Source organism: Xenopus tropicalis, chromosome 9, assembly GCF_000004195.4.
Source record: "Xenopus tropicalis strain Nigerian chromosome 9, UCB_Xtro_10.0, whole genome shotgun sequence".
NCBI classification, from domain to species: domain Eukaryota; kingdom Metazoa; phylum Chordata; class Amphibia; order Anura; family Pipidae; genus Xenopus; species Xenopus tropicalis.
Genome location: NC_030685.2, coordinates 90,032,097 through 90,056,146, shown reverse-complemented (window position 1 = coordinate 90,056,146; position 24,050 = coordinate 90,032,097). Strand labels below are relative to the sequence as shown.

Here is a 24,050-nt window from a genome sequence, read left to right as displayed (position 1 = left end):
TGCCCGCCCTAGTGCTGATGGGGGTGCCAGTAACTGTTGCTGTTCTGCCCCGTGCCAGGTGGGGGCAGTGTGCGCCCCGAGGATGTCGCTGGAGCCATGCAGGAGGCGGTGCTTGAGTTCGTATCCTCGAAATCTCCCCAAAACCTCCAGATGGTCAAAATCGTTATTTTCCAGGAGAAAATGTTGCAGAGTTTCTACGACTGCATGAAAAGCAGAGAGGGAACCAACCTGCCCAAAGCGACCTCCATATTGGGCAAAATTACATGTAAGAACCCAAATTATCTGTCTGTTTTCCTATATCAACCCCCCCCCCAGTACCGCCTTATGTCTGTCCCTCCCCCTATCTACCTAAAGAGCTCAGGCTTAACAACCCCCCCCCCAGTACCGCCTTATGTCTGTCCCTCCCCCTATCTACCTAAAGAGCTCAGGCTTAACAACCTCCCCCCCCAGTACCGCCTTATGTCTGTCCCTCCCCCTATCTACCTAAAGAGCTCAGGCTTAACAACCCCCCCCCCCCAGTACTGCCCTATGTCTGTCCCTTCCCCTATCTACCTAAAGAGCTCAGGCTTAACAACCCCCCCCCCAGTACTGCCTTATGTCTGTCCCTTCCCCTATCTACCTAAAGAGCTCAGGCTTAACAACCCCCCCCCCCCAGTACTGCCCTATGTCTGTCCCTTCCCCTATCTACTTAAAGAGCTCAGGCTTAACAACCCCCCCCAGTACTGCCTTATGTCTGTCCCTTCCCCTATCTACCTAAAGAGCTCAGGCTTAACAACCCCCCCCCCCCCAGTACTGCCCTATGTCTGTCCCTTCCCCTATCTACCTAAAGAGCTCAGGCTTATTCGCCCCCAGTACTGCCTTATGTCTGTCCCATCTAGTCTGTCCCTTCCCCTATCTACCTAAAGAGCTCAGGCTTAACAACCCCCCCCCCCCCCCAGTACTGCCTTATGTCTGTCCCTTTCCCTATCTACCTAAAGAGCTCAGGCTTATCCCCCCCCAATACTGCCTTAATGCCCCCCTTAATGCCATTTACTACATAAACCCCTTCGGTTGCTTTTGGCAACTACAGTACAAGATGTTCTGGTCCTAAAATACTAATTTTTTGCTTTATTTGCCTTTTTGCAGCCTTTTTTGGTTCTTTATTCTCGGGTTCTGAGGAGGCGGAAGAACCTTCCGTGATTGTTCTGAAGGAAAACATTGAACCGGCAAATTTTTCTCTTTGTGGAGAAGACAGGGCTCAGGTGAGGGCGGCCAAGTCGTGGCTGGAGGACATGGTAAGGGGGGAGCAGAGCGAGGACGTCATCACCAACGATTGGATTCTGGAGTTTGATGATCGGGAACAACAGAGACTGCGGGACCTGCAGAGGAGATCCCAAGTGTCCATCAGCTTCGAGTCTCACAGATCCACCATCAGAGTGTCCGGCCTGACCCGAGACGTCTTCAATGTCTCCAAGGAAATACACGAAATGGTAAAAAAGATAAGCGTCCGGAAAACCCGGGAGCGGGAGGCGGAGCTCTACAGTAACCTGGTGGAATGGAGGTACCATGATGGCTCCGGGTTTGCTCCCTTTGATAAAATGTCCAACCTGGATCTAGAAAAGGCCCAGAATGAGGGCAGGCAGAGCCTCACTGTCGATGTTGGGGGAGTTAAATACACAGTCAACATGGAGAGGAAATCTGCGTCAGATCCCAGGGGGAAGAATGTGAAGATCGATCGAGCGTCTAAAAGTGGTCAGTATTGGGTTAATCCTTGATAAATGGAACATCTAGAACTTCATTATGTGGTGGTTAATCCTTGATAAATGGAACATCTAGAACTTCATTATGTGGTGGTTTATCCTTGATAAATGGAACATCTAGAACTTCATTATGTGGTGGTTTATCCTTGATAAATGGAACATCTAGAACTTCATTATGTGGGGGGCAGGAGACTTGGCTTCTCTACAGTTGGGTCCTACACGTCCCACAAGATGGTGAAACCCAAATCATGGGGCCACACATTGGCCGCGTCATGTAGGGGAACCACCTTCTCTCTAGGAGGCCAAGTCGTAGCTTAGGGACCCAGTTATTTCAGCCTTTGTTGCCTTTTTGATCTACTGGAGGTCAGAAGTTTCCAAATGCCAAGTTGTCTGTCTCCGTAGCCCCCCCATGTGACGTAACACAGGCAATGTGTGGGCACGTGAGTGAGGGTCTTTAGCAAAGGTTTATGGGAACTGTAGGCCTCATCTCTAACTGGGAGCCCCATGTCGGCTTCTGATGAAGGCCCCTTTACTGTGGTGATGTTGGTTCCTATCCGAGGATCAAAGGTCCAGTTGCTCAGTTCTGCCCAATACGGCCCATCATATGTCCACGTTTAGTCAGACAGGTTGGCTACTAAAGCCCCCCTGGGGGCAGATCATACCAGCATCCCATTGGATCACAATTGCTCTGTCCAATTTGAAATTTCTTATTGACCAATGACCCTTCTCCGCGTGGGGGTGTGGCATTGGCAGCTCCTCCTCCAACCAGACCTGATATTGGGGCCCCACAGAGATCTGAAGAGCAGACCCCAAATTATCCAGGCCGTCCCCCCACTCGGTATAACTGTGCTGGATGGGAGGAGAATTTGGGTTGTGGGCCAATAGGAAGGCTCTGTCGGGGGGGTGTGGCTTGTGTCTCAGTTACAGCCAATGTATGTTCGTTACAGGGGAAACCATGGAGTTGCCGCCCGATTGGGACACTATGACGAATGAGCAGGTGAAGGTGGTGCCCCTGAACCCCCAGACCCCCGAGTACAGGGACGTGCACGGTCTGTTTGCAAAGAGCTGCCCAATGACAATCATTAAGGTAACGTTGTGTATCAGAGCCGCGTGCTGATTGGTGGAACCCGGTAACCCCCCCCCCGCATGAGAGAATAAGCCCCTCAGTACATAAAAGAAGGACCGGAAGACCCCCTGTTGCGTTACAGAACAGTGAGCAGCCACTCACCGAGTGCACTCACACAACACTCACACTCATATCTATACCCACCAACCCACATCCCTCCTGTCTGTCAGTCACTGACTGTCATCTGCCTCCCGGTCCCACAGATTGAGAGGATTCAGAACAAGCACCTCTGGTTCAACTACCAAATCAAGAAGCAGAGCATCGACGCCAAGAACCAATCAGCAACCAACGAGAAGCAACTGTTCCACGGCTCCGACCCCAACGCCATACGGAACGTCAACCACAATGGGTTCAACCGAAGCTACGCCGGCAAGAACGGTAACGGCAACTGGGCTCTGGGGTACAGGGGTGTGATTGGAGCATCATGGGAAAATCATTGGGGAACCCCATAACCTGACTGCCCTTACAGTAAGGAACCCCTTCCTATGCTAATGGTGAGATCCCCTTTCCCCCCCACCCCCAATGAATCACTCATTCCCCCTCTCTGGGTAGGGAACCCCATAACCTGACTGCCCTTACAGTAAGGAACCCCTTCCTATGCTGATGGTGAGATCTCCTTTCCTCCCCACCCCCAATGAATCACTCATTCCCCCTCTCTGGTAGGGAATCCCATAACCTGACTGCCCTTACAGTAAGGAACCCCTTCCTATGCTGATGGAGAGATCCCCTTTCCTCCCCACCCCCAATGTATCACTCATTCCCCCTCTCTGGTAGGAAACCCCATAACCTGACTGCCCTTACAGTAAGGAACCCCTTCCTATGCTGATGGTGAGATCCCCTTTCCTCCCCACCCCCAATGTATCACTCATTCCCCCTCTCTGGGTAGGGAACCCCATAACCTGACTGCCCTTACAGTAAGGAACCCCTTCCTATGCTGATGGTGAGATCCCCTTTCCTCCCCACCCCCAATGTATCACTCATTCCCCCTCTCTTGGTAGGGAACCCCATAACCTGACTGCCCTTACAGTAAGGAACCCCTTCCTATGCTGATGGTGAGATCCCCTTTCCTCCCCACCCCCAATGTATCACTCATTCCCCCTCTCTGGGTAGGGAACCCCATAATCTGACTGCCCTTACAGTAAGGAACCCCTTCCTATGCTGATGGTGAGATCCCCTTTCCTCCCCACCCCCAATGTATCACTCATTCCCCCTCTCTGGTAGGGAATCCCATAACCTGACTGCCCTTACAGTAAGGAGCCCCTTCCTATGCTGATGGTGAGATCCCCTTTCCTCCCCACCCCCAATGTATCACTCATTCCCCCTCTCTGGGTAGGGAACCCCATAACCTGACTGCCCTTACAGTAAGGAACCCCTTCCTATGCTGATGGTGAGATCCCCTTTCCTCCTCACCCCCAATGTATCACTCATTCCCCCTCTCTGGGTAGGGAACCCCATAACCTGACTGCCCTTACAGTAAGGAACCCCTTCCTATGCTGATGGTGAGATCCCCTTTCCTCCTCACCCCCAATGTATCACTCATTCCCCCTCTCTGGGTAGGGAATCCCATAACCTGACTGCCCTTACAGTAAGGAACCCCTTCCTATGCTGATGGTGAGATCCCCTTTCCTCCCCACCCCCAATGTATCACTCATTCCCTCTCTTGGTAGGGAACCCCATAACCTGACTGCCCTTACAGTAAGGAACCCCTTCCTATGCTGATGGTGAGATCCCCTTTTCCCCCCCACCCCCAATGTATCACTCATTCCCCCTCTCTGGGTAGGGAACCCCATAACCTGACTGCCCTTACAGTAAGGAGCCCCTTCCTATGCTGATGGTGAGATCCCCTTTCCTCCCCACCCCCAATGTATCACTCATTCCCCCTCTCTGGGTAGGGAACCCCATAACCTGACTGCCCTTACAGTAAGGAGCCCCTTCCTATGCTGATGGTGAGATCCCCTTTCCTCCCCACCCCCATGATGGTGAGATCAGCATAGGAAGTAAAACAATTACTAAAGGACAAGTTATATTAATTATGATGTATCTGTGTTTCTCTCCGGCGCAGCCGCTTGTTACGGAAACGGAACGTATTTCGCAGTAAACGCCAGTTACTCGGCGCACGACACCTACTCCCGGCCCGACACAAACAGACACAAACACATGTACCTGGCGCGGGTCCTGACTGGCGTCTCCTGCGTTGGCCGACAGGGCATGGTGGCGCCTCCTGCCAAGAACCCATCGAACCCGACGGATCTGTACGACAGTGTGACCGACCGAGCGGCCAATCCCAACATGTTTGTGATATTTAATGACATTCAGGCCTATCCCGAGTACCTTATCACCTTTACACAGTGATTGGCTGCTTAGTTGGGGCCCTAGGGAGCGACTATCCCGGGGCCCTCAGGTTCCTGGCAGTGACGGAGGAGGAGCAATTGCCACACAGCAGATCCCCTTGCCCCCCCCATTACACTATGGCAGCTTCTGTATCACCGCTGATGCTTCCCGTAGCAACCAAACAGATCTTTGCTTTTGTTATCTAACTTGTAGGTGACCGTTCAACTCTAATTGCTGATTGGTTGCTATGGGCAATGATGTTACACGCTATAATAAATATGGCCAACGTGTCGCTTTAGTTGATTTTTAGATGATTAATTGAATTTCAGACAAATTTGTCCCTAACGAGCTGCTGTGTAATAAAGGCAAACGGCTATTTGTGCTCAGGAGTCGTTATTAGTGTCGGAGCTGAACCCTAACATCTCTGTTCCTGTCTCAGGCTACTTAGTGGGGTAACTGAACCCCAAAGATACAGCCAGTGTCCCAGCCCCATTCATTCTCAGTGTGACTCCCACAGCGCCCCCAGTGGTTGCACCCAGAGTGATGATTCTCTGTACCCCAGTCCCGACACCCGGGGTTTCTGTGAGGCAGTTTGTGGGTGCAGATCTGTGGGTGCCCGTTACTGCAGAACCCAGAGACACAGAATCGGTGGCACCGCGGATCAGGGGGGGACAGAAACGGCAAATCCGTCACAATCGCAGCAAAGAGGAGAAACCGACTGCATTGATGTGTGATAGGTGATTACTTAGTCACGCCTTTATGGGGGGCTACACTATTTGGGGGATCCCATGTATATAGGGTCCTGCCCCCCATGTGTTCCTGCTCAGTCCCCTCTTGGCACGGTTGCCAGATTTATTTTTCCAAACCAGCCGGACACTGGCCAAAAGCCCCTCTGAGAGTAGCCCATAAATACCCCCATAAATACCCCCATAGATACCCCAATATGCACAGTGATAAACATTCTAAATATAAAGGTATATGGGAAACCTGCCTTATTATTGTATAATCACTGCCCCCCAGCCCTGTGCCCCCCCCAATTACTGGGGTGTTTCCCCCTGTGCCCCCCAGTTACTGGGGTGTTTCCCTCTGTGTCCCCCAGTTACTGGGGTGTTTCCCTCTGTGCCCCCCAGTTACTGGGGTGTTTCCCTCTGTGCCCCCCAGTTACTGGGGTGTTTCCCCCTGTGCCCCCCAGTTACTGGGGTGTTTCCCCCTGCGACCCCCAGTTACTGGGGTGTTTCCCTCTGCGCCCCCCAGTTACTGGGGTGTTTCCCTCTGTGCCCCCCAGTTACTGGGGTGTTTCCCTCTGTGCCCCCCAGTTACTGGGGTGTTTCCCCCTGCGCCCCCCAGTTACTGGGATGTTTCCCTCTGCGCCCCCCAGTTACTGGGGTGTTTCCCCCTGCGCCCCCCAGTTACTGGGATGTTTCCCTCTGCGCCCCCCAGTTACTGGGGTGTTTCCCTCTGTGCCCCCCAGTTACTGGGGTGTTTCCCTCTGTGCCCCCCAGTTACTGGGGTGTTTCCCTCTGTGCCCCCCAGTTACTGGGATGTTTCCCTCTGCGCCCCCCAGTTACTGGGGTGTTTCCCCCTGCGCCCCCCAGTTACTGGGATGTTTCCCTTTGCGCCCCCCAGTTACTGGGATGTTTCCCCCTGCGCCCCCCAGTTACTGGGATGTTTCCCTCTGTGCCCCCCAGTTACTGGGGTGTTTCCCCCTGCGCCCCCCAGTTACTGGGGTGTTTCCCCCTGTGCCCCCCAGTTACTGGGATGTTTCCCTCTATGCCCCCCAGTTACTGGGGTGTTTCCCCCTGTGCCCCCCAGTTACTGGGGTGTTTCCCCCTGTGCCCCCCAGTTACTGGGGTGTTTCCCTCTCTGCCCCCCAGTTACTGGGGTGTTTCCCCCTGTGCCCCCCAGTTACTGGGGTGTTTCCCTCTGTGCCCCCCAGTTACTGGGGTGTTTCCCCCTGTGCCCCCCAGTTACTGGGGTGTTTCCCTCTCTGCCCCCCAGTTACTGGGGTGTTTCCCCCTGTGCCCCCCAGTTACTGGGGAGTTTCCCTCTGTGCCCCCCAGTTACTGGGGTGTTTCCCCCTGTGCCCCCCAGTTACTGGGGTGTTTCCCTCTCTGCCCCCCAGTTACTGGGGTGTTTCCCCCTGTGCCCCCCAGTTACTGGGGAGTTTCCCTCTGTGCCCCCCAGTTACTGGGGTGTTTCCCCCTGTGCCCCCCAGTTACTGGGGTGTTTCCCTCTCTGCCCCCCAGTTACTGGGGTGTTTCCCCCTGTGCCCCCAGTTACTGGGGTGTTTCCCCCTGTGCCCCCCAGTTACTGGGGTGTTTCCCTCTGTGCCCCCCAGTTACTGGGGTGTTTCCCTCTGTGCCCCCCATTCCCTATAGAGCAGGTTGTAGCACGAAGAGGAATAGAAAAGAGAGCTTCTGCCTATACTGCCCCATTGCATGCTGGGTATTGTAGTTGTATATTAATCCTAGCTGTAGGCTAATTGTTAGATGCAAACTACATTACCCAGCATGCAGTGGGACAGGCTCCAGTAAATAGCCCAGATCTGTACCTCGGCTTTGGGTTTGTACTTAGGAAACCCGCTGGGGATTTAATTAGTAGCCCAGTTTGGGGCAAAAACCGCCGATCTGGCAGCCCTGGGGCAGTGTGGGACTTGCCCACTAGGATACCAGGAAAACTCCCGGGGCCCAGGGGTCAGTGGGCCCTCCTGCCCATTCGGCTTGGTTCATGGCCATTCCCTATTTCTGAATGGGAAGAGAGAGGGGAAATAGAAGGACAGGTGCAGCCGGGAATAAAAGAGACTGGGAGAATAAAGGGGTTGGGTGGGGAAAGGAGGGAATATAGTTTGGAGAAGGGGCCTTGGGCCTAAGGTTTCCTGGGGGGCCCCTGGGGTCCCAGTCCGACACTGCCTGGGGCAGGGAGACCAATCAGTGATCCGAGCGACACCATGTGACCTTGTCACTCAGCCCCTCCCTTCCCGGAAATGCCCCTCAGGGAAGCGCTTGTTCCCATACAGGAAAGTGAAAGTAACTCGGAGTTTCCCGCTTCTCCGATACAACGAGTGGGGGTGGGGTGGGTCCTTAAAGCTACAGGAGCCCATTTTATAGGGATGTTAGAAATATCCGCTGGCAAAGAGCAGCCGTGATACAGCAGTGGCGTAAAGTGCAGCAGCCAGTCTGTTATATCTCTATTATTATCTCTTAAAGGAGCAGCGACACCCAAACGGATTCATTGCAACAGTAACGGAACTGTGTTTTCTGCCATAACTTACCCTTTAATGTTTATACTAAGTTATTTATAACTGGCCCCAGTGTTGCTGTACAGGTACTGGATCCGTTATCCAGAATGTTCGGGCCTTATGGTTTTCTGCCCATGGGGGGCTGCTTCATATCTCGGGGGGCTGTGCCCCAAGGCTCAGTGTGTATTTTTGGGGCTCAGTTCCCATCAGGCACGGGGTTCTTTAAATGAAGAATTATTTCAATGGGATTCCATGGGGCATTGCTGTATTTCAGAGCTTTCTGGATTGCGGGTTTCTGGGTAACAGATCCCACCAGTATTTATTACATTTATATTGGGGAATGATGATTTTCTGGATCAGGATTTCAGCCAAATAAATACAAAGAGATTAATCAGAGCCGGGATCTGCCCAGTGAGGGGATGAACCAATCAGCACCAGCCCCCCCGACCTATGCACTTGTACCCCCTCCATTTTACTTCTGTCTGCCTCCTCCCTAATAGACCGCAAGCTCTTTGGGACAGGGGCCTCATCCCTTCTGTGATTTGAATCTTGTAGCACTCTAGTACTAGGGGGTGCAAGTTAGGGGGCGCCAGGGGGTGCAAGTTAGGGGGCGACAGGGGGTGCAAGTTAGGGGGCGCCGGGGGGTGCAAGTTAGGGGGCGCCAGGGGGTGCAAGTTAGGGGGCGACAGGGGGTGCAAGTTAGGGGGCGCCGGGGGTGCAAGCTAGGGGGCATCATTGGGTGCAATATAGGGGGTGCCAGTGAGTGCTAGCTAAGGGGCGCCAGGGTGTGCATGCTAGGGGGCGCTGGTGGGTGCAAGCTAGGAGGCACCAGAAGGTGCAAGCTAAGGGCAGGTGCAAGCTAAGGGGTGCTGGTGGGTGCAAGCTAAGGGGTGCCAGTGGGTGCAAGCTAGGGGGCACTGGTGGGTGCAAGCTAAGGGGTGCCAGTGGGTGCAAGCTAGGGGGCACTGGTGGGTGCAAGCTATGGGGTGCCAGTGGGTGCAAGCTAAGGGGTGCCAGTGGGTGCAAGCTACGGGGTGCCAGTGGGTGCAATATAAGGGGTGCCAGTGGGTGCAAGCTAGGGTGTGCCAGTGGGTGCAAGACATAGGGGAGCCCTGTACTTACCATTTGCACAATCTGGGGGGCTTCCAAGGGGGACACCCATGTGCTGCTACTGCCCGCTGGGAATACAGAACTTTATTCAGAGGGAGGTGCAGATCCTTGTGTTTCATTGCGGGGGTGGAAAGGCTTCAGGTACAAATCACAGGGCAGGGAGTAAGTGTAACTGGCAACTGTGGAACAGGGATTTACAAGAGTTAAATATTGAACAACAAAAAGAAAAGAAAAAAATGCCGCAGAGATTCCTGCCAGCGACACCCCGAGAAACGAAACTATTCTTATTGTAATTTATTGTGAAAGTGAAAGGAACCTCATTCTGTGCTTCCAACGGCTCAGAGACAAAGAGACACTGTCCCCTCAGTATGGGGGACCCCTACCTCTACCCTGTGGCCCTAAAGTGGGATCTGGGGCCCGAGAAACTGAAGGAGCTGAAGAACAAACTGCTTGTGTATTTCCAGAGCAAGAGCAAGTCTAACGGAGGGGAGTGTGTGATCAGGGACCCCGACTGCACCCCCGGATATGTCCTCATCCACTTCAGCCAAGAAACAGGTAGGATTGGGGGTACAGGTAGGATTGGGGGTACAGGGATATATATTTTCCCCACAGTATAATGGTGATTGGGGGGGTCACAAATATTAAGTTTATTGGGAACAGACACATTCATTTCCCATAAGCTTTAGAGTTGCCCCTGAGCTCTGGGTGGGGGAAGGGTCTGGGGGTAATCTGCCGCTGCGCTTAGTATATTCTGCCCCAGATTTATCTCCCCCTTGGGTTCATATTGGGGTGCGGCTGTTCCAATAATGAAGAAATGAAGTGAAAGTGTAAGTGCCCCCCCCCCACCCTCATGTTTCGGGGAAGAGAACACATTCTGCCCTTACTGGGGGGAAAGCAGTCAGAGCAGTTCTGGGGCAGTTGCCTCCCACCCCCAGGGCAGAAACTGAGCCCCACCCTCCAGTTATGTCGCTCACTAACACTAACCCTGTCTGTTACACACTCGGCGGCTGTTACACACTCGTTGGCTGTTACACACTCGTTGGCTGTTACACACTCGTTGGCTGTTACACACTCGGCGGCTGTTACACACTCGGCGGCTGTTACACACTCGTTGGCTGTTACACACTCGTTGGCTGTTACACACTCGGCGGCTGTTACACACTCGGCGGCTGTTACACACTCGTTGGCTGTTACACACTCGGCGGCTGTTACACACTCATTGGCTGTTACACACTCGTTGGCTGTTACACACTCGGCGGCTGTTACACACTCGTTGGCTGTTACACACTCGTTGGCTGTTACACACTCGTTGGCTGTTACACACTCGTTGGCTGTTACACACTGGGCGGCTGTTACACACTCGGCGACTGTTACACACTCGGCGACTGTTACACACTGGGCGGCTGTTACACACTCGGCGGCTGTTACACACTGGGCGGCTGTTACACACTCGGCGACTGTTACACACTCGTTGGCTGTTACACACTGGGCGGCTGTTACACACTCGGCGACTGTTACACACTCGTTGGCTGTTACACACTGGGTGGCTGTTACACACTCGTTGGCTGTTACACACTGGGCGGCTGTTACACACTGGGTGACTGTTACACACTGGGCGACTGTTACACACTCGTTGGCTGTTACACACTCGGCGGCTGTTACACACTCGTTGGCTGTTACACACTCGTTGGCTGTTACACACTCGGCGGCTGTTACACACTGGGCGACTGTTACACACTCGTTGGCTGTTACACACTCGGCGGCTGTTACACACTCGTTGGCTGTTACACACTCGTTGGCTGTTACACACTCGGCGGCTGTTACACACTCGTTGGCTGTTACACACTCGTGGCTGTTACACACTCGTTGGCTGTTACACACTCGTTGGCTGTTACACACTGGGCGGCTGTTACACACTCTGCGACTGTTACACACTGGGCGGCTGTTACACACTGGGCGGCTGTTACACACTCGGCGGCTGTTACACACTCGGCGACTGGTTACACACTCGTTGGCTGTTACACACGTGGGCGGCTGTTACACACTCGGCGACTGTTACAACACTCGTTGGCTGTTACAACACTGGGTGGCTGTTACACACTGGGCGGCTGTTACACACTGGGGCGCTGTTACACACTGGGGCGGCTGTTACACACTGGGCGACTGTTACACACTGGGGCGGCTGTATTACACACTCGTTGGCTGTTACACACTCGTTGGCTGTTACAACACTGGGCGGCTGTTACAGCACTCGGCGACTGTTTACACACTCGGCGACTGTTACACCCAACTGGGCGGCTGTTACACACTCGGCGGCTGTTACACACTGGGCGGCTGTTACACACTCGGCGACTGTTACAAACACTCGTTGGCTGTTACACACTGGGCGGCTGTTACACACTCGGCGACTGTTACACACTCGTTGCTGTTACACACTCGGCGGCTGTTACACACTCGTTGGCTGTTACACACTCGTTGGCTGTTACACACTCGGCGGCTGTTACACACTCGTTGGCTGTTACACACTCGTTGGCTGTTACACACTCGTTGGCTGTTACACACTCGTTGGCTGTTACACACTGGGCGGCTGTTACACACTCGGCGACTGTTACACACTCGGCGACTGTTACACACTGGGCGGCTGTTACACACTGGGCGGCTGTTACACACTCGGCGGCTGTTACACACTCGGCGACTGTTACACACTCGTTGGCTGTTACACACTGGGCGGCTGTTACACACTCGGCGACTGTTACACACTCGTTGGCTGTTACACACTGGGTGGCTGTTACACACTCGTTGGCTGTTACACACTGGGCGGCTGTTACACACTGGGCGGCTGTTACACACTGGGCGACTGTTACACACTGGGCGACTGTTACACACTCGTTGGCTGTTACACACTCGGCGGCTGTTACACACTCGTTGGCTGTTACACACTCGTTGGCTGTTACACACTCGGCGGCTGTTACACACTGGGCGACTGTTACACACTCGTTGGCTGTTACACACTCGTTGGCTGTTACACACTCGTTGGCTGTTACACACTCGGCGGCTGTTACACACTCGTTGGCTGTTACACACTCGTTGGCTGTTACACACTCGTTGGCTGTTACACACTGGGCGGCTGTTACACACTGGGCGGCTGTTACACACTGGGCGGCTGTTACACACTCGGCGGCTGTTACACACTCGGCGACTGTTACACACTGGGTGGCTGTTACACACTGGGCGGCTGTTACACACTGGGCGGCTGTTACACACTGGGCGGCTGTTACACACTGGGCGACTGTTACACACTGGGCGACTGTTACACACTCGTTGGCTGTTACACACTCGGCGGCTGTTACACACTCGGCGGCTGTTACACACTCGTTGGGTTACACACTCGGCGGCTGTTACACTGGGCGACTGTTACACTCGTGGCTGTTAACTCGGCGGCTGTTACACACTCGTTGGCGACCTGCTGTTACACACTCGTTGGCTGTTACACACTCGTTGGCTGTTACACACTCGTTGGCGCTGTTACACACTGGGCGGCTGTTACACACTGGGCGACTGTTACACACTGGGCGGCTGTTACACACTCGTTGGCTGTTACACACTCGTTGGCTGTTACACACTGGGCGGCTGTTACACACTCGGCGACTGTTACACACTCGGCGACTGTTACACACTCGGCGGCTGTTACACACTCGGCGGCTGTTACACACTGGGCGGCTGTTACACACTCGGCGACTGTTACACACTCGTTGGCTGTTACACACTGGGCGGCTGTTACACACTCGGCGACTGTTACACACTCGTTGGCTGTTACACACTCGGCGGCTGTTACACACTCGTTGGCTGTTACACACTCGTTGGCTGTTACACACTCGGCGGCTGTTACACACTCGTTGGCTGTTACACACTCGTTGGCTGTTACACACTCGTTGGCTGTTACACACTCGTTGGCTGTTACACACTGGGCGGCTGTTACACACTCGGCGACTGTTACACACTCGGCGACTGTTACACACTGGGCGGCTGTTACACACTGGGCGGCTGTTACACACTCGGCGGCTGTTACACACTCGGCGACTGTTACACACTCGTTGGCTGTTACACACTGGGCGGCTGTTACACACTCGGCGACTGTTACACACTCGTTGGCTGTTAGCACTGGTGCTGTTACACACTCGTTGGCTGTTACACACTGGGCGGCTGTTACACACTGGGCGGCTGTTACACCACGGGCGACTGTTACACACTGGGCGACTGTTACACACTCGTTGGCTGTTACACACTCGGCGACTGTTACACACTCGTTGGCTGTTACACACTCGTGCTGTTACACACTCGTGCCGGCTGTTACACACTGGGCGACTGTTACACACTCGTTGGCTGTTACACACTCGGCGGCTGTTACACACTCGTTGGCTGTTACACACTCGTTGGCTGTTACACACTCGGCGGCTGTTACACACTCGTTGGCTGTTACACACTCGTTGGCTGTTACACACTCGTTGGCTGTTACACACTGGCGGCTGTTACACACTGGGCGGCTGTTACACACGGGCGGCTGTTACACACTCGGCGACTGTTACACACTGGGTGGCTGTTACACACTCGTTGGCCTGTTACACCACTGGGCGGCTGTTACACACTGGGCGGCTGTTACACACTGGGCGACTGTTACACACTGGGCGACTGTTACACACTCGTTGGCTGTTACACACTCGCGGCTGTTACACACTCGGCGGCTGTTACACACTCGTTGGCTGTTACACACTCGGCGGCTGTTACACACTGGGCGACTGTTACACACTCGTTGGCTGTTACACACTCGGCGGCTGTTACACACTCGTTGGCTGTTACACACTCGTTGGCTGTTACACACTCGGCGGCTGTTACACACTCGTTGGCTGTTACACACTCGTTGGCTGTTACACACTCGGGCGGCTGTTACACACTCGGCGGCTGTTACACACTCGTTGGCTGTTACACACTCGTTGGCTGTTACACACTCATTGGCTGTTACACACTGGGCGGCTGTTACACACTCTGCGACTGTTACACACTGGGCGGCTGTTACACACTGGGCGGCTGTTACACACTCGGTGGCTGTTACACACTCGGCGACTGTTACACACTCGGCGACTGTTACACACTCGTTGGCTGTTACACACTGGGCGGCTGTTACACACTCGGCGACTGTTACACACTCGTTGGCTGTTACACACTGGGTGGCTGTTACACACTCGGCGGCTGTTACACACTGGGCGGCTGTTACACACTGGGCGGCTGTTACACACTGGGCGGACTGTTACACACTGGGCGGCTGTTACACACTCGTTGGCTGTTACACACTCGTTGGCTGTTACACACTGGGCGGCTGTTACACACTCGGCGACTGTTACACACTCGGCGACTGTTACACACTGGGCGGCTGTTACACACTCGGCGGCTGTTACACACTGGGCGGCTGTTACACACTCGGCGACTGTTACACACTCGTTGGCTGTTACACACTGGGCGGCTGTTACACACTCGGCGACTGTTACACACTCGTTGGCTGTTACACACTCGGCGGCTGTTACACACTCGTTGGCTGTTACACACTCGTTGGCTGTTACACACTCGGCGGCTGTTACACACTCGTTGGCTGTTACACACTCGTTGGCTGTTACACACTCGTTGGCTGTTACACACTGGGCGGCTGTTACACACTCGGCGACTGTTACACACTCGGCGACTGTTACACACTGGGCGGCTGTTACACACTGGGCGGCTGTTACACACTCGGCGGCTGTTACACACTCGGCGACTGTTACACACTCGTTGGCTGTTACACACTGGGCGGCTGTTACACACTCGGCGACTGTTACACACTCGTTGGCTGTTACACACTGGGTGGCTGTTACACACTCGTTGGCTGTTACACACTGGGCGGCTGTTACACACTGGGCGGCTGTTACACACTGGGCGACTGTTACACACTGGGCGGCTGTTACACACTCGTGGCTGTTACACACTGGGCGGCTGTTACACACTCGGCGGCTGTTACACACTCGGCGACTGTTACACACTGGGCGGCTGTTACACACTCGGCGGCTGTTACACACTGGGCGGCTGTTACACACTCGGCGACTGTTACACACTCGTTGGCTGTTACACACTGGGCGGCTGTTACACACTCGGCGACTGTTACACACTCGTTGGCTGTTACACACTGGGTGGCTGTTACACACTCGTTGGCTGTTACACACTGGGCGGCTGTTACACACTGGGCGGCTGTTACACACTGGGCGGCTGTTACACACTGGGCGACTGTTACACACTGGGCGGCTGTTACACACTCGTTGGCTGTTACACACTCGGCAGCTGTTACACACTCGGCGGCTGTTACACACTGGGCGGCTGTTACACACTCGTTGGCTGTTACACACTGGGTGGCTGTTACACACTGGGCGGCTGTTACACACTCGTTGGCTGTTACACACTGGGTGGCTGTTACACACTGGGCGGCTGTTACACACTGGGCGACTGTTACACACTGGGCGGCTGTTACACACTGGGCGGCTGTTACACACTCGGCGGCTGTTACACACTCGGCGACTGTTACACACTCGTTGGCTGTTACACACTGGGCGGCTGTTACACACTCGGCGACTGTTACACACTCGTTGGCTGTTACACACTGGGTGGCTGTTACACACTGGGCGGCTGTTACACACTGGGCGGCTGTTACACACTCGGCGACTGTTACACACTCGTTGGCTGTTACACACTGGGCGGCTGTTACACACTCGGCGACTGTTACACACTCGTTGGCTGTTACACACTGGGTGGCTGTTACACACTCGTTGGCTGTTACACACTGGGCGGCTGTTACACACTGGGCGGCTGTTACACACTGGGCGACTGTTACACACTGGGCGGCTGTTACACACTCGTTGGCTGTTACACACTCGTTGGCTGTTACACACTGGGCGGCTGTTACACACTCGGCGACTGTTACACACTCGGCGACTGTTACACACTGGGCGGCTGTTACACACTCGGCGGCTGTTACACACTGGGCGGCTGTTACACACTCGGCGACTGTTACACACTCGTTGGCTGTTACACACTGGCGGCTGTTACACACTCGCGACTGTTACACACTCGTTGGTGTTACACACTGGGTGGCTGTTACACACTCGTTGGCTGTTACACACTGGGCGGCTGTTACACACTGGGCGGCTGTTACACACTGGGCGACTGTTACACACTGGGCGCTGTTACACACTCGTTGGCTGTTACACACTGGCGGCTGTTACACACTGGCGGGTACCCTGGGCACTTTACACACTGGGCGGCTGTTACCACCTCGTCTTGGCTGTTACACACTGGGCAGCTCCCTCCGGGCTTACACACGGGGTACACTACCGTTGGCTGTTACACACTGGGAGGCTGTTACACACTCGGCGGCTGTTACACACTGGGCGGCTGTTACACACTCGCCGGCTGTTACACACTCGCCGGCTGTTACACACTCGCCGGCTGTTACACACTCGCACACAGCTGGGGTAACTAAATGCCACACGGTGTGAGAATGGGGCAAATTCCAGGGAATCTTTGTGCCACATTTGCCTCTGTTTTCTGCTGCAAATCCTGTGTAATTTGCGTTGGGACGGGGTGGGACTCCCATGGGTGCTCACTGACCCCCCCGACGCTTGTGCAAGAGACAGTGAGAGCACAATCACGTGCAAGCAGTTGCCCTGGGTTACTGGGGGCCCTCCTTTACCTACAGGGCCACTTTGTGCCAATAAAGGTGCGCTCAGCAGTCGCCCCCAATGGTTTAAGTGCAAAAATCTTTACTGCGATTTCACACAGACGCACAAACACTGTGCCCGGAGCTGCTCGGAGATGGAAATACAATGGAAGTCACACTGGGTAAGGGCCGATGAGGGATGCTGGGAGCTGTATGCTCAGGAACAGAACCTCGCAGCTATCCTAGAGTTACTGACCCCATCGCACCTTACTACACACACTGCCCCACAGGTACAGCCCCTGCCCCATCTTGTGTAACTACACACACTGCCCCACAGGTACAGCCCCTGCCCCATCTTGTGTAACTACACACACTGCCCCACAGGTACAGCCCCTGCCCCCATCTTGGTTGTAACTACACACACTGCCCCACAGGTACAGCCCCTGCCCCCATCTTGTGTAACTACACACACTGCCCCACAGGTACAGCCCCTGCCCCCATCTTGTGTAACTACACACACTGCCCCACAGGTACAGCCCCTGCCCCATCTTGTGTAACTACACACACTGCCCCACAGGTACAGCCCCTGCCCCATCTTGTGTAACTACACACACTGCCCCACAGGTACAGCCCCTGCCCCCATCTTGTGTAACTACACACACTGCCCCACAGGTACAGCCCTGCCCCATCTTGTGTAACTACACACACTGCCCCCACAGGTACAGCCCCTGCCCCATCTTGTGTAACTACACACACTGCCCCACAGGTACAGCCCCTGCCCCCATCTTGGTGTAACTACACACACTGCCCCACAGGTACAGCCCCTGCCCCATCTTGTGTAACTACACACACTGCCCCACAGGTACAGCCCCTGCCCCATCTTGTGTAACTACACACAGCCCCACAGGTACAGCCCCTGCCCCATCTTGTGTAACTACACACACTGCCCCACAGGTACAGCCCCTGCCCCATCTTGTGTAACTACACACACTGCCCCCCAATCAGAGCCCCCCACCCCCCGGTTCCTTATCCCCTCACTGCACACACTTCCCCTATTGGCTGGAGAATTGATTTAAACAATAAGTCCAACCGGTAAAAACTCTCACAGGACTGGGTCACACAAGAACCCAGCAGCCCCCATATCGGGATGGGGAGAAAGAAGAGGGGCAGTGGGCATTGTAGTTACTGACCCATCGGATCGGTTTGTGCCCTTCAGTCTCTTGTGACCTTGAACAGATTTCCAGTTGGAACTCAGAAAAACTCAATAAATAAAAAAAATTCCCTTGGTTTAAAGACATTTGTCGGGTAATTGATATGTCTGGCTGTGTATATTCTCTGCACTCCTGGTTCTGACTCCTGGTTCTGAGTCCCCCTGATCTTGAAGACCTCCAAAAACTTTGCCCCCCCCCCCTCCCAAGGTAAGAACCCCATGGATTAACATGCCCAGTTCAGAGTCTGAAGGGCCCAGAGGTTCCCCTTATGGTTCCAAACAAGCCGTAACCAGGGGAAGCCCCTCCCCACACTCATCATCCCTCAATTTGCTGGAAAACCCACCGGTGCCCGGGTACCTCCCTCGGGCTAAATTGCACATTGTGTTCATATTTGTCTCATTTCCTCCCAGTGCGAGATAACGTTCTGCTAAAACCGACCCATGAGTTGAATCTTGGGAGAGGGCCCACAGTGAAGCTGAACGTCACTTTACCAACGGGGGAAAGTCCAACCGAGGTCCTGAGATCTCCATTCAAGGAAACTCCAACCAAGGAAACTCCAACCAAGGAACCGAAAGCCAAAGTCACTCCAGCCCAGGAACCTTCATCCATAGCAAGTCCAGCCAAGAAACCTCTCGATGTGAGTTTTACAGATTATTATGGGATGTTCCATCTGAGACGCTGTCATTTTTCCTGTAGTAACTCACATATGAACCCAATCACCTGGTTCTGTAATCCTCCTATTTGTGTTTTGTAGGACTCCACAGACACAGACACGGCCCAGGATCCAGGTAATGAGACCAAAGCTTGTGTTATATTCAGTGTATAAAGCACTTGCAGATGGATGCCTTATCCCACTAGTACATTGTAGGTTCTACAGAGTGCTTGGGGGGTTGATGGGAATCTGGGTCGCTCTTCCTATTTAAAACTAAGACTGTGGTTTGGAGATTTTTTCCAAAATCATGGTGATTTTACCTCAACTTTTTAATTTAATAAATATGCCCCATGGCTTCTAACTCTGCCTGAATTTGTGTGTAATTCCCCTTCTGTGAGATGTATCCCAATAAAAACATGGAGCACAAATGAAATATAATATAAACATTTAACACAAAGGATCTTGGGAGCCCCACATCCGCCAAGTGTTTTATGGAGATTCCTGACACTCAAACTCACAAAAGCACTTTGATTTTAGGCTGCGGGGACCAAAACCCAGGGTAAATTCCAAACTCAATTCAAATTATCAAAATAAAACTTATTATCAATATTAAAATTAAAATGGGCAAATAAGTCCTTGTTTACAAAAATATCAGTCTTAAATATTTTGCAGTATCTCAACTCCCCCATGTTCTTGGATACAAAGTAAAATCATCAAGTGCAGTGACTGTTGCATATAGACAACTGGCACATTAGGTGCTTCGTTGTTAAGCCCCCCAATAGTAAATTAACGCCTTATAACTAGGTGTTTTATATTTTATTTTTAAACAGTTCACTTTCTGAAGAATTCAAACTTGGCAAATGTGTTTTAGTGTACAAAAAAACAAACTGCAAAACTTCTAAATTTGGTGCTTTTTTTTTTACAAAGTTTAGCAAAATGTACTTTAAAATTGGCAATTTACAGCATTTTATCTCCCACATACTCTATGATAAATAGACAAAACATCCTAAATATAAATGCCACAAGTCTTCTGAGTTGTTTGATACCCTATATGCATATACTTACCCCGCATGTAGATATATGACGAGTGCCTCACAATTTTCAACCTGCAACCAAAACAGGCACTTTTACAAATAATGGCAAACAAATAAATAAGGTTGATCAGAAAACCCTGCACTACACTGATGAGCCTCAAAAAAGGTGAAACCGGTCTGTAGTTGGAAATCTGATCAGCTATTATCCCGGCTTCAGCTTCAAACCCAGTGGGTGAGCTGTAGCCTATAGGATAAACCCATGCAAATGGGATTTTTTTAAGAGTTTGGAATTCATTCCTACAAATAATGGCAAAAATTGCCTCAGCAACTATCCATAGCAGCAATTGGTTTTATTTAGTCAACAGCAAGACAGCCAATGAATAAATATCTGAATAGTTCCTATGGATTACTGCACTTGGAATAAGCCCACTGACCTTGTTCTATGTGTCAAAAAGCCCCTTAATGTAAAGTATCTTTCAGATTTTATATATATTTTTGGAAAATAGAGAAAATGGGAAAATATCTTGGAGAATTCATTGAAGGGACAATATGGTTTCCTGGTCACTATATGTCAACATAACTGGATAAACACTAGATAATTCCTGGGCAAAGACCAGAGAAAAACTTCCTCCTTGAAGAACTTAAAAACACCCCCACCTCCTAGTCCGCCTAGAATGTTTTTAGAGACACTATTTTTTATATTTTTTTGATTTACTAAGTAACATTTTGCAGCCAATGGAACCCAAGGTAGCCTTTAGCACACAGCAAGGTTTGTGTTCCTATTTCGGAGCTGAAATTTCTCCTACAGGAGGAGGACTTCTACAGGCTGGATGAGAGAAGGTTCCCTGTGCCAGTTGTAGGGAGTAGGCACCATATTGGTTGCTTCTCTTGTTGGGGCTGGGTGGCAGTGCTATGTAGCTGCCTCCTCTAGGGTGTTACTAGCACTGTGGGATCCTAAAGGTATTTTGAGGTTTTTAGAAGTTTCTTCTTTACTTTTTCTGGTGCATTTCTGCTCCAAGATGGCGGATGCGCTTCTTTGCATCTGTTCATTTTTTTATTTTTGAGTAGAGTAGTCTAAAATACTCCAGGGGCCCAGCATTGTAGATGGTCTTCTAAGGTGTTAATTAACAAGCAATTTCAAAATATATTGGAAGAATAGGTCAAAAACCAACGTTTTGGGTCCTTAATTGAATTAGCTTTGGGGCCCAGTAACAACAATGTTGTTTTACAGTCCATTACAGTTTTGCTCAATGCTGATACAGTCAAAGGACCAAAAACAACTTAATGTACATGTAATAGAGACAAGTCATGTCTATAAGCAGTAGTTTGGAGATACTGGTGCTGAAAAACAGAATTTTTGAGACTGTTATGAGTGTTGCACTACTACAGACAGTCACAATGTTTCCACCCTTAGGTCTTGCGTCCCAGTCCCAGTATGGTCAGACGTGGTGGCCTTAGTTAGGGTTAGCAGTGAAAATTGAGGACATAGAAGAACTCACATTGTTGCATCTCTACCTTGTGGGTATTTATTGCAGGTTCCCCAGCAGCAGGGGGTCCATCTCAGGAGGCTGATAACATGGAACCTGTCTCTTCCTCTATGGTTCTAATTGGGAATGTTCAAGAAACCTGCCCTGGTGAAATGTTGACCCTACTTGTGGAGAAGGTCAGTGGCAACGCTGAGATCCAACACCTGGAGATCATCCCTGAGATCCACTCTGCTGTGATCACTTTTACTTGTCCAGCCGGTGAGTTACTCTGGTGGGTTTTTTGTATGTAAAGTTGGAACCAAAGCTCTTCATGAGAGGCACCAATGTCTTTACTGACACCCAGTGGGTGCTAAGGTGTCTTCTTGTTTCAATGAAATTCTGTAGATTTACAGCCATGTGGGTTTCTGTTCTGAATATGAACTCCATTTCCCATAGATGGTCCATAGCTGGTCAACTGGATACCTAATGGCACCTCCCTTTTCCTTGGATAGGAATTCCAGTGGTGCTAGGTTCCTGGGCAATGTCCCACTCTGCTAAATGAAACAGGGGGCCACGTTACCCTAAAAGGGTTTATCATGCCAGTCAAACCACAGAATCAATATAAACCTTGTAAAGGAAATGTAATCCCCCATAATTCGGTGTTTGTGGTTTAAAGACCAAATGTTGGGCACCCTCCTCGCTGACCTGGTACCACACGTTGGTGCTCCTGAAAACTGCACCAGTCAAGGCTACTTGAACCACATCCCAAGCTTCTGCCACTTCTTAGATCTTTTGGTTTTTTTGCTTCTAAGATCAGCTTTTCACTCTGCTGGAAATGCGCATCCAGACCGGAATGTAGAGGAGATCCTCAAAGAAGAAGATGGTGGTGTGGTGCTTCTAAACTAGTAGCCTGGGCCGTTTCAGTTTCCAGCGAACAGAAGCACTGGCCCGAGTCTCAGGCAACCAATTCTAATAACTAGGGAGTGCCTAACATTTTGACACACCCAGTGATTATCCCTTTGCTTGCAGGTCTCTTGTTTATTTCATAGATGGCCAAGCCACTCTACCTTTGTCAAGTTGAACTCCATATGGTGCCCATTAATCAATTACTGGTCAGGTCAATCTCACATCCATCACACCCTTATCTCTCAGAAGCCATGACGAGGGTCTGTGCTGGCCCAGCTGGGTCAGGGCTAGTGGTGCGGTGAGCAAGCCATTGCTTTGGGCACCAATACTACTTGGCCAAGTTCTGGGAGCTGCTGAAGGACTTCCCATAGAGGAGAAGCAGAAATGTAAATGTTATTGTACTATAAAAATGAAGTCTCATTAAATAACAAGTATTTATAAGAAAACCCCAAAGGGCTACAGGAAGTAATAGCAAGTAATGCTCATTTCCTGGTGTTTCCCCAGATGCCTCCAGCTTCATACAGGGGTTCTCCAGCAGCCCCAGGGCCAAGCAGATGAAACTGACAGCGAAGCCTCTGGAGGAGACTAAAAGGGTCCTGGTCGAGGGTCTTCCCCCCAACACGTCTGAGGATCACCTGATCATTTACTTTGAGAGCCCGCGGCACGGAGGCGGATCAGTAGAGGCGGTGCAGCCAATCCCAGGAGAAGATGCAGCAATAGTAACATTCTGTGATGCAAACGGTAATCCCCAATATCACTCATTCTCCCCCGTTTCTACTCCAGTTTCTATTTCTGTGCCACATTTAGCCCCTTTTTGCAATATGGGCAGATACAGAAAGAAACAGAATGAGAATGAAAGATTAAAGGGCAAGTCTCTGTGCTAAACTCAAACTCATATTTCTGGAGCAATTTCAAAATATTCATTGTTGACTCTGCGCTCTCAAAATGATATAAAGAAACTTATACCCAATACTAATGGAAATATAAAATAGGGATCAGGGGAGGAGGGTGATATTTGTGTTTGAGAATGCTAAGACTTTCCAGTGGATCCCGCTCTGAGCCTAAAAATATAGGCCTGTAAGTCTGATTAGTGACAGGAAAGTTTTCTAAGGGGGTAATAAGAGATAATATGCTGGAATTCATAGAAAATCAAAATTACAATATGTACAATAGAGCTTGTCAGAATAATTTAATTGAGAACGGAAGCAGAAAACTAGACTCTGGAATGGCAGTGGATGGGATCTAGTTTTGCTAAAGCGTTTGATACATAATATTGGCCTAGAACATAATATCTGTAATTGGATAGAGAACTGGCTGAAGGATAGAGTACAAAGAGTGGGGGTAAATGGAACATTTTCTAATTGGGCCAGTGTGGTTAGTGGGTACCGCAGGGGTCAGTCCTTGGGCCTTTGCTGTTTAACTTGTTTATTAATGACCCGGAGGGGGGCATAGACAGTACTGTTTCTATTTGTGCTGATGATACTAAATTGTGCACATCTGCC

General features: G+C 51.6%; 2 protein-coding genes across 2 annotated transcripts in view; both read left to right on the top strand.

Moving 5' to 3' along the window:
• The window catches only part of LOC101732625 (protein mono-ADP-ribosyltransferase PARP14), a 56,636-nt gene extending 51,058 nt beyond the window's left edge, over positions 1-5,578 (top strand). Inside the window, exons 13-17 of the mRNA XM_031892903.1 lie at positions 59-265; positions 1,126-1,731; positions 2,687-2,826; positions 3,069-3,243; positions 4,928-5,578. Of these exons, the coding sequence (XP_031748763.1) occupies positions 59-265; positions 1,126-1,731; positions 2,687-2,826; positions 3,069-3,243; positions 4,928-5,217 (1,418 nt within the window). The 3' untranslated portion in view covers positions 5,218-5,578. The remainder of the gene's footprint in view (positions 1-58; positions 266-1,125; positions 1,732-2,686; positions 2,827-3,068; positions 3,244-4,927) is intronic.
• Positions 5,579-9,635: 4,057 nt separating this feature from the next.
• The window catches only part of LOC108648819 (protein mono-ADP-ribosyltransferase PARP14-like), a 45,884-nt gene continuing 31,469 nt past the window's right edge, over positions 9,636-24,050 (top strand). The window contains exons 1-5 of the mRNA XM_031892904.1: positions 9,636-10,099; positions 18,901-19,127; positions 19,245-19,278; positions 21,712-21,921; positions 23,053-23,289. Coding sequence (XP_031748764.1) covers positions 9,913-10,099; positions 18,901-19,127; positions 19,245-19,278; positions 21,712-21,921; positions 23,053-23,289 — 895 coding nt within the window. The 5' untranslated portion in view covers positions 9,636-9,912. The remainder of the gene's footprint in view (positions 10,100-18,900; positions 19,128-19,244; positions 19,279-21,711; positions 21,922-23,052; positions 23,290-24,050) is intronic.